The sequence below is a fragment of the Amphiprion ocellaris genome, chromosome 23 (assembly GCF_022539595.1).
Source record: "Amphiprion ocellaris isolate individual 3 ecotype Okinawa chromosome 23, ASM2253959v1, whole genome shotgun sequence".
NCBI classification, from domain to species: domain Eukaryota; kingdom Metazoa; phylum Chordata; class Actinopteri; family Pomacentridae; genus Amphiprion; species Amphiprion ocellaris.
Window position 1 is genome coordinate 5,157,101 of NC_072788.1, and position 11,237 is coordinate 5,168,337.

General features: G+C 40.3%; 1 protein-coding gene across 3 annotated transcripts in view; it reads right to left on the reverse strand.

Moving 5' to 3' along the window:
• dock11 (dedicator of cytokinesis 11) overlaps positions 1-9,774 on the reverse strand; it is a 70,477-nt gene extending 60,703 nt beyond the window's left edge. Inside the window, exons 1-4 of one of the 3 annotated variants that reach the window (XM_023261157.3) lie at positions 9,437-9,774; positions 2,877-2,993; positions 1,356-1,445; positions 441-523 (exon numbers count right to left, since the gene is read on the reverse strand). In XM_023261157.3, coding sequence (XP_023116925.2) covers positions 441-523; positions 1,356-1,445; positions 2,877-2,993; positions 9,437-9,541 — 395 coding nt within the window. In that variant the 5' untranslated portion in view covers positions 9,542-9,774. The remainder of the gene's footprint in view (positions 1-440; positions 524-1,355; positions 1,446-2,876; positions 2,994-9,436) is intronic. The other 2 variants (XM_023261154.3, XM_023261156.3) reach the window with 2 other exon arrangements.
• Positions 9,775-11,237: the final 1,463 nt, after the last annotated feature.

Genomic DNA, 11,237 nt, shown 5'->3' on the forward strand with positions numbered 1-11,237 from the left:
AGTTGCTCCTGTACCAGATTCTCAGTTTTAGCATCACAGTATTTTTTCCTCATTATTACAGAAGGTTTTTCCAATTCATGGCTGCAGTGATAAACAATTTCCTCTCTCTGCTTTATCACCATGGAATAAAAATTCAAAACACATGGGCTGCACCTGCTGTGTAGAGGAAGATACGGCGGAACTCTGCAGTTTTTTAAAAAATGTATTTACAACATTTTCTCCATGCTGCAGAAGCATCAGATCTGCATTTACGATTTGTTACAGGTCCATCATCCGGCAGATTAATGTGACCAGAGTAAATCTCTTGTACATGTTACATATTTGGCAGTAAAGACCTGCAGCTGCTTTGCACACAATCTGAGCTCTATCCTCTAAAATTTTCTACATGTTCAAATTACATTTTGATTTACTTCAACACATTTTCTTCTTATCTTACTTACCTTGGCAACATGCGGAAGTCACCAGAGTAAGCCTCATATTTGTAGTTGATTACGTGCCAGTCGGTGTTGTACATCTTGATGCACTGCCAAACAGGTCAACATAGAGAGAGCTGGGTTAGTAGCAAATATAACAAGCATCCTATATAACCAAGCATTCAGTTTTTTCCTACAACTCCAAGTCATGGACGAGGATAGAGCACTCAGTCCTGTATTTTGAGGAGAAGATTCCAGCTTGATAATTTATTTATAAACCCAAAATAAGTCCACAAAGTAGCAGAAGACCTTTTTAGCCATGCCTTTTATTTGGTTGTTTAGTCAAGATGGTTTTTATTTTACACATTACTTTTTGAATCAGCATGCAGCTGCAAGCAGATATTCTCAGTTAAGTCAACTGAATGGATCTTTGTTCAATAAATGCTGAGTAAGCCTGGGTCTGTTTTAACAATCTGTGTAACAGTTGTTTCCGTGCTATATCACAGTCATGAGAGCTGCCTGATACGCACAGATTTAGAGCCTGGCAAAGCAGCAGAGTATGTCCACATCATGGAAAGAAGGACCGAGAAGGGTCTGTAAAAAAGTATTTGTTTACTCCCGAACTGTGCATACTGGTTGTTTAAGACTTTGACTCAATATCACAAGACTGGTGTGAAATCATTAAGAACTCTTCATTTATGTTTGATAAGAGATGAATTTAGACTGTATTTTCGGCTTTTGATTAAGCAGATTGTAATCAATAAGAGGAAGTAAAAGCCGTATTACTGAGAAGCTTTAATGTGAACTATTAGCTTTGCTTTTTTTCACTTCAGAATCCCCTGTTCTATTTTTAGAAAGGACTACATGTCATTGCTACAAATGAGCTGTTTACTACCAAATGGGTCCAAGTCACACACACATGGGTCTGCTGGGTTATAGTACCTCTTTGGCAAACAGACTCCTGGCCTCCCGCTCTGCATTCTGGGGCACTGAGGGAACGACGGTCCTCCTCTGTCTGGAGATGTGGGACTCCTGCATACACAATGCGACACACCAGAGAATATATACACTAAAATGTGTGACCCCTTGTTTTCATCAGTTAAGTAGCACAGCAGCAAAGACGGGAAAAAGGAAAGTAAATCAAAGAAGCAGAGTCTGAGAGAAAACAGAAGGGACTAATACAAAGAAGCAGATGAGTGTCAACAAATTCTCTCAGGACAGCGGGAAAAAAAAGTAGACATGAAGCAAGATGCGGCGCTAAACGAAACCACGTGTTTGAAGCCGCATCAATAAATACAAAGCAGGCTGGACTGTATTTGACCAGTCAGGCTCCTGGACTGAAACATAAATAACTGAATGTGGTGTGTTGGGGATGAACGTGATTAACGATGGGAAAACCTCCTTTAGAAAGTGATATTTTACAGCTATGTGTTTGACTCGCAGAGAAGAAGAGCTGCTGATCTGACTGTTTACTGCAGAAAGCTCAGCACAGGTGTTTAAGGCATAAAGCATTTGTATAACACTGACAAACTACAGATTGTGGGTGGTGGAGTTTAAGGAATGAATGTGGATCAGTCTTGCACTAATTAATAAAGTTTAACTGCATACTTTTTTGATCTCATTCTTTCATGTGCTGGCACAATGTTTTTATAACTGTTACAATTAATAATACATAATAACACAAGTTATAGTGCAGGAATAAAGATTTATTCTTTCAGGGATGTTCATATTGGGACTGAAATATGTGAAATCAAGTGTTTCTGTTACATTCTCTGGTTCCATTGCTGCTTGTTACAATCGAGCCAAACGTACATTTGGTCAGAATGAAGTTCTGCATCATTATTATTATTAGCCAATGGTATTTAATAAAGCTTTAACAAATAATTTGTTAGTTGTAAACTGTATCATTATTTATCAATTGTTCCTATAACTGATTATTTGGTTGTGGAAATTGTTTTGAAAAAAATGGCAAAATGTTTCAATTGCAGCTTCCTAAAGTGAATATTTTCTCTCTCAATGACTGTAAACAGAATATCTTTGGATTGTGGACAAGACATTTGTGGACATCATCTTGGATTCTGGAAAACACTGGTTGACATTTGCACCATTTTCTGATAGTTTATGTTTGATTAATTGAGAAAGTAATCAGCAGATTAATCAACAATGAAAACGGTTGTGGCCCAAGCAGATATATCACCATTAATGTATATGTCAACCAAATATGTAGCGGGAAATTGTTGTTCAGAATTGCCAAAGACATGAGGTAATTGCAAAACAGTGTCTCTATTTCAAACTGAATTTCAATAATAAAATTAATAACTAACTAGTTAACTACAGTAATTTAATATGTTAGTGGTAGAAAAGTGATAAAACACTGCATTATTGTGTGCGTTATGAAGTCATGTTGACGACAAAGGTGTTTTGGGCGACATGTGATCACAGCATAAGGTTGACAGGACTCACCGATACATCATCGACAGGGCAGAGCAGCAGGTCTCGGTGCGGATCACTGTGGATCTGGGCCTTTCTCTGAAACACCACAGCCTCATAGTCGAGCGGTTCAATGATCTTTGGCTGCTCCTAAGAGGAGAAAGATGGAAAGGAGAGCAAAACATGTAATTTCAAATAGACTATTTGATTTGATCTCACGTTCATGTTTTTGTCTTTACTGTGGCTCGGGCAACCTCTACGCTCTCCTGCTGTTTGAAAGAAGTTAACAAGTACTCGCCCCCAGAACTTTTCACCACCCATGTTACAGCTGAGCCACAAGAGATCAGAGAAGCAACCACCAAGTTCAGAGCACTGTCACGGAGCAGGGAAACAGTTGCTCAGAAATGTGTGGGTGGACGAGAAAAACAACAAAAGCAAATGATGATGAAAGGGAGGAAACTCACAATAAGACCAAAAGGTGGCACAACACAGACCAATTATGATCAGATTTAGGCAAAGGCACATCTAGTAATGAAACAACACAAAACTGCTGGATTACACGCAAAGCTAAACATAACTTCCTGTTCTGAGTTTCACAGAGAAGTGGATGATATGAAATCACCCTTCCTATAATGTCTGAAAGGGGCCTTGAGGCTTAAAACACAACTAGGTCAAGATGTGATGACGAGTATAAATCTCAACCACTTGGAAAGACTCAAAATTAATTCCAAGAAAGTGCCACTTTAAGCTCAAGCTAAGCAGAGAAAAGGGCGATGAATAGCTTAGCCAATAAGCCTTGGCTGAGCGACACCAAGCTGCTTGGACTCAAGCAGAGGAAATCAGACTGTACGGATTTGATCAGCTTCTGTGCCACATTAGTGAGTCACCGCCACATAGTCTGATACGTGCAGGGCAGACGATGGGCCGCTTAGCGAACAGGAACAGTGGGGAGAAAGACTCGACAGCTGGGAGAGTAGGAGTGGGTGATTTTCCACTTTGTACGCCGTAATATTTCCATTTAAGAGTTGTGCAGCTTAGATGTAGAGATTTGCGTATTGTAACCACGGGTGGAGCGGGCAGAGTGAGAAAACTTGAAAGGCAGTAGTTTGGCTGCTGCTTTTTCCCCCTTTCACTGTAAAACTATCAGTAGGAATGTTTACATGTGCAGTTATTCTACATACAAGTTCTTTTATAGGCTGAGGTGTTTTTGGCATATCCAGCTTTACAGTATTTGCCCCATCAACCCCTCAAATTATACTATATTCCCTTGTTTTTTGCATTTTAAAAAGCTTTGAAAATATATTTTCTCAATTGCCTTGATTTGAATATTTAGCCATATTTTAGTATTTTATTGTCTAACAACCTTATTTACAGTGTATTATGTTTATCATGGATGAAATGTTCAAAGCCAAGTCTCACGGTCAAGTATCTGAGTGACGTTTTGCCGTTTTTCATTCAATTCACACAATCAAAATGAATCAAACAACTAACCACAAAACTTTCATCATCTATTTAATTTGATTACTTCACAAATAGACAGTGTAATTTCTGATCATTCACATTTGGGTTGTTGCTTAGTAATGGCTCAATATTTTCATTTTAAATTTCTGAATTTAGCGCTTGTTGTGGCGGACTATACCATTATCATACCATTATTGTTATTTGACTCATTCTGATTGTGCAAATTGAACAAGGAGCTGCAAAATGTTACACAGATTATCACAAAGCATTCTGGCGTGCATCAATTTATGCCCATTTCCTCAAAATTTCAGCCTGAAATGTTTCTAGGGGTTATAAATTCTACTTGCTAATAAAGTTCTGTGAATTTGAACAATGTTTGAGTGCTCAGTTATGTTTAAGGGGTTGAAATTTCCTTCTTGAATGTACTCATATCTGTGCACAAGCCAGTAAAGTGAAGAAAGTTCTCCCTTCCAAAGTTTTCCAACCAGTAATTTGGCCTGTGAAATAAGCTGGGTACATGTACATGTTCTCTGCAAATTTTTCCACCAGACCCTGACTTTCTCGGCTGTCCACATAAATCCTCCGTCTCACATTTTCTGAACCACTAATGTAAAGAAAAACTTCCTAACCCTAATGGCACTTTTTTCTCTGTGCTACGTAGCATCACAGCTATCTTTTTACACACAGACTTAAAGCTCTTTGGAGAACCAGCAGCAAAACAAAACACCTACAAGTCTGCTGAAACCATTACACATGGCTGCGCCGCCCACTGCACCCAACACAGCAGCGCTGCTTCCTGTCATATGCAACAAGCTGAACCGCAGCGTTGCAAGTCAGAGGCGACTGTTGGTAGCACACTGTGCCTCTGCTGCAACAGTGATCACGTTACAGAATGAGAGGGAGGGAGGGAGTGAGAGGAAGCGAGCTAAGAGAGAAGGGACAGATGAGAGCGAGTTCTGCTTTCAGAGAAGAGGAAAGAAGCTGAAGAATCTCAAGCAGTCGGTGAAGCCACAGTGTCACTGATTGAGAAACAACACAAACACACAAAGATGCTTAAACTCTAAAAGGATGTGGCCCAACACTTGGGTGTAGCTGCACAGCGTAAGCAATTTTAGACACTTTCCCATCTTATTGATGTCGCCTCCTCCCGTTACGTACCACACTTTCCCCTCTGAACTATCAGTCTGGCTGAAGAACACTCAAACACCAATCACTCTGTACAAAGCACAGCTCCAAGTCCGCCTCCAGAGGCCTATGATGATGATGATGTTAGCAAGGGTGCATTTCCAGATGTCTGTTTCCCGTTACGGTTCTGCAGATGTAAGGCACTCACAAGTCCAACACGACCAAGTGGATTTTATTACGTTGGCTGGAGAAGCTTACACAGTATACACAATGGATGAGTGCACACACACTCTGTCATGCTAGTCACATCGAGGATAAAGCAGCTTTACTGTCCCACAGCTGACCCCAGTAAGTGCTCCAATCTGTGTGTAAATGAGCTGCTTAAATATAGAGTGGCTCATTTCAAGGAAAAAAGGGAGCCAGCAAGCCTCTTTTACCCTTGTATCCTTCCCTTTCTATTCCAAAAAAGTATTAATATATAAAGACAGTTCACATTTTGTCATACTGGGGATGCATTGATAGATACGGGATTTAAACCGTAACTTTTCCAAAGGTGTCAACTGTCAACTTTCCATTAAACGAAAAAACACATCCTTGATGTTGGCTTTCTAAAATCTTTAAACATCATAAAACATCATAATATTCATCAGATAGCAATGCAGCAGTGAGCTCAATGGAATACTTAGACATAGTTAATCCACAAAGGGGAAGATTTCTACGAGCAGACTGGCTGCATAGTTGGAGGATGATGTTTCTGAGTCTTCTGTACTGTCGATTACGGGTGAAACGAAATATCGATACAGCAGTTTATCAAGTCATTATGTCTTGCAATACATTATGGATACACTAGGACCAAAAATTTGTATTTTTATAAAAACATGCATTTACTGTAAATAGATTCCCAATTGCTTAATAGCTCACTTATTAACTGAATGAAGATAGATTGAAGAAAGATAGAATGAATAAAGATTGTCATGTGATTGGTAAAGTTTCCCAACAGAACTATGGAGTCCCTAAATGGAATCCTTTACAGAATGTCACCCTGTCACTCCAAGAATCTTGGGTACTCCAAACAGTCAGAGCCTTCCCTCAGCAACCCCGACCCTGTAGATCTCTGGGGAGAACTCTGACACATGCCTCTCACCCTGGGCAACTCCAGAAAAGGAGAAATTTCACCTCCTTTCCAAGAGTTTGGTGCCAGAATATTTGCTATGCATGGAAGTGAGCCAAACTATATCTAGCTGGTACCACTACATCACCTCCTCCTGGACCAGTTCCAGTTCCGCCCCCACTAAAGAGGTGATGTTGCAGGGTAGCTCCAGGTAGTTCTGATGAAGCAGTTAATGTTTTGGTCAATACTTCAATTAGCAACAACATTAAAACCACCTACCAATTATTGTCTAGGTCCCCCTCATGCTGCCAAAATAGCCCTAATCCATTGAGTCCAAGCATTAGCAGCAGATACTTTGGACACTGTGGGATGCAGGGTGGGGCCTCTATGGACTAGACTTGTTCTAGCACATCTTGCGCTGTTTGTTGTGTTCCTTGAGCCATTTCTGATCACTTGCATTTGAGAGTACCATTGGTGCAGGAGGGTATGATTGATCGACACCAATGTTTAGGTGGGTGGTACGTGTCAAAGCAACATCCACATGAATACCAGAGCTCAAGGTTTCCTAGCATAACATTGTACATGATTAATGTTTTCTGCATGGAGTTTGCATGTTCTCCCAGTGCATGTGTCACTCAAATTTGTGTGCATGTGTGCTTCCTCCCACAATCCGAAAACATGCTGAGGTTAATTGGTAACTCTAAATTGTCTGTAGGTGTGAATGTGAGTGTGATTGTTTGTCTCTATATGTAGCCCTGTGATAGACTGGTGACCTGTCCAGGGTGTCCCCTGCCTTCACCCTCAGTATGCTGGGATAGACTCCAGCCCCGCCACGACCCTAGTGAGGATTAAGTGGTGTATAGATAATGGATGGATGGATGGATGCTGTGGCTGCTTGGTGTAAAATATCTGAACATTTTTTTAAAATTCCTACAGCCAATATATATTTGACTGCCTTGTTTTTTGTGCCCAAAAGTCTAGAACTAAAAAATATGCAGTTTTCTATCATTGGGGACAAAAAGAGCAGCTGATCTTCCCGTTTGAGAAACTGGAACCAGAATGTGTACTTAAAAATTTATGTTAATGACTGTTTGCATGAGGTCAAGCTTAAAATTATGGCGATAAGGACATATTTGTACAATATCAACATACAGTAGGTGAGTACTGGTCCTGCTTGCCATCAGATAACCTGGGGACAAACAAAAACCCTTAAACTATGGTTAAAGTAGAATCCAGTCTTTGCTATGCTTTGCACTAACAAGCTTCCTTATGTGTGAACACCAGAGGTAGTAACACACTAGACAGCTGTCATCTGTGCATCAAGAAATTCACCAAATTTAGGATCCAGCCCACCAAGACTGTCCATTTATTCACCAACAAGGTTATCAAATAGACCATAAAATACAGAAGTACATGTGGACTTGATAACATTTTTTTTTCAACAGGGCTTTCAAAGAACTGCAGATAGACCATGGACACATCAGCTGATGGGAATTCCCATGATTTCTTGTCTGCATCATTTAGAAAAAATACAAACACAAATGGTCTCCACTCTACTGTTTCCGTTCAGTTTTATTTGACTTTCTACTTGGAAACAGGTAAAACTTGCTTCTTCAAAGGACAATCTAACAGCTCAAGCATGGAAGCAAAATTTTCTTCCAATAGGAAGGATTGTACGGTGATGAAGACGTCAAGAATGAAACCACAGAGAAAGTCACAGAGGAAACATGGTCGCAGCATGCCTGAGGGAATCCCCATGTGAGAGGAACACAGGCCATGCACTCTTCACAAAACACTATTTGTTCTGTTACCAAGCCAGCCATTTCTAACCCATAAAATGAGCGGGCAAATCTTACGTCTCCAAAGCAGAATAAAAACACACATCACACGTGGCTACAAATGCAAGCAGACACACAACACTCACTTCTGTTGCGAAAATAAGAATCTTATCACAAGATCATTGCAATGGGAAACTCTTTGCGTCACATTCTTCAAGATGATCATCATAAGACTACAGTCTAATCCCAGGGGAACAAGAGTTTATCTCTTGTACAAACTCATCCAGCTCAGCTCTCTAAACAGCCACAGATATATGACTGCTTTGCTGCATTAAACTCACAGTTTGTCACTGTCACATAATGAAAAAAGTGGATTGGTTAGCAGATGGCTTTAGTTATAAGAAAAAGATATCAGTAGGTGATCATTAATGTGCACTGACATTGCTTAAGTTTCAAAACCGATGTCACGCTTTTAATTTACTCACAGAAAAATTATTTCACACACACAAATGCTGTATCAGCAGGATCCTAAACGCTATTCATCTCAAGCCACTGCGCCTAATCCCTCCTCATTATTGCAGTCTGTTCTAAGCCACTATCTATTCTGCTATTTATTCATTCATTCATTCAGAGAAAAAAAACCCATTTTAAACATCTTCAGCTTTGCACACCCATTATGATCAGCTGTGAAGACAATGCAGGGGCTGATGTCTTTTTGCACCAGCAGGAATAAAGAGACACATGCACATGTACAGCTCCAAGGCAAAGACAGGGAAGCCATGCTGCAGCTGTCCAACTGCTCTCCATCCGCCAGCACACAAAAGGAGACTGAAAAACCATGTGTGCCTGTGCACAATGTCACACTATTTTGGCAAACCGATGGCTCCGGAATGAGCTGTCTGTTAACATTACACAGGATAAATTCAGACATACCAGAGCTGCTATAACTCGGCGGGACAGTGAATGAAAACTGTAAAAGAAGAATTAAAAAAAAAAAAAAAAAAAAAAGAGCAGAAGCTATTTTAAAAGCAGCTTAACCTCCCCCAAGGAGAGCAGAGGGGAGGGAAGGGGAGTTAGCAGGCTAGTTAGCTTTAAAAATAAATAAATAACCGGCTCACCACCAGGTCCACGGTGGTCCTCACAGCCTCCGACACGCTCTGCCTGACTTCCGCGGCCGTCCCGGGTTTGCTGAGCCTCTTTGTGAATTTTCGGACCTCGGACATGGCGCCGGGCTGCTTAAAACCTTCCGAACCGGTATGGAAACGGGCATGCCGCGGCACCGAGCATGCGGCGGCGCTGGGGTTTGTGACAGCCAGATGTGAAGCCGCGTTGGAAGGAAACCAGCCAGCGGTGGAGCGTCGCGAGGCGGGGCTGCTGATGATGATGATGATGATGAGAAGAGATCACAGAGGGGTTAACACTGCGAGATGCTTCACTCCTACCCGGATTCTGTGTGTGCAGAGAGCCGGCTTACCAAAGATCGTCAATGTGGGAAGACAAAGTGGGCGTCGACCCGACGGCAGCTTAATTTATATGGTTAGATTAGCTTAATGGCTCACAGGGGGATGATTTAATGGGTGAATGGGTTTGTTTGGCACTTAACACGTTGTTTTAATAATAAATGCGTGCCTAAGACTACAAAAAAGGGGTTTATAATCATTTGCATGGACAGCAAGTTGTAAAATGCTAAACATAGAATAATAAGTTATAATAACAAGAAAGTGACAAAGAGCTACAAAGCAAAAATTTCTACACACTTTTGAGTCACTCTTCTGCCATGTGAACTGGAATTCAGCTAATTCAATAGCTTTAATCAATTTCACAGCCAATTTTTTTAACAGAGGTTGCCCATCACACACAAATTTGAGTGGCACAATGTCTTTTTTTAAGCAAATTAATGGAGGACTAATAATCAGTAGCTTATATGAGCAAGATTACAATGAAGAAGCACATTAGAACTCACATAGTGTAAGAATAAACTTTTTGATCTCATCCAAAATCTGGAACAGCTGCTATTTAAAAAAAAGTTGATAAAGCTGCTAAGATAATTATAATTTAAATTGAGTATGTTCACACAAGATGCTTGCATCAAAAGTGCCTTTGTTCTGCTCGGAAAGTTAAGCTGCTACCCTATGTCGACTATGAGCTTTTGTTTTACTCTTTTAGGTGCAAGTTTGGGTCAGTCTTGCATTAACACAGCTCTTCAAAGCAGGTTTCATTTAAAAAAAAAAAAAAAACATCGTTTTATTCTGCTTATGCCCTTTTCAATGACAATTTGAACAAAATGCTTCAAGCACAAAACCTTTTTTTTAACTTGCTTGTATTTAAAAGTGTTAAACTCCTGTCAAAGCTGCAATTCCAGTGCACCGAGTTTCATCAATTATTCAATTCAATCCCTGCAGACATAACTGTCAGTATTGATAGTATACTACCATCTTGTGGCTCATTCGGAAAACTGCAAGGAAATGCCACTTAATACTTACAGCATTTTTCTCAGCTGTTTGGCTTCCACCTGCAGCACATATACGAACCCTTTTTTGTTTCTTTTAACAAATGTCTCACACTGAACCTCTTTCTCTGACCCAAGAACACTCTCTGCTCTGTAACAGGTTCATTTTCATCATGATATAATAAGTAACCAACACAGAAATATGAAAATACAGACACAATTGTAGATAAAGACAACACGCTTGGGGGAAACAGGGACATGACATCATAACAATGCAGAATTGTGTTTTAGAAGAGGCACTTACCAGATCTGAGTATATAAAACACACCAGTCGATGAGTGTTATGCTCTTGCATCATATGTGGAAGGATGCTGTGCACATGTCCATACCTGCCTCTTATATAATTGCCTTCACACAGCTGTAATTAGCTCAGACAAGCGTAGTCAGACCCGTTGTCACAATTATTTGAA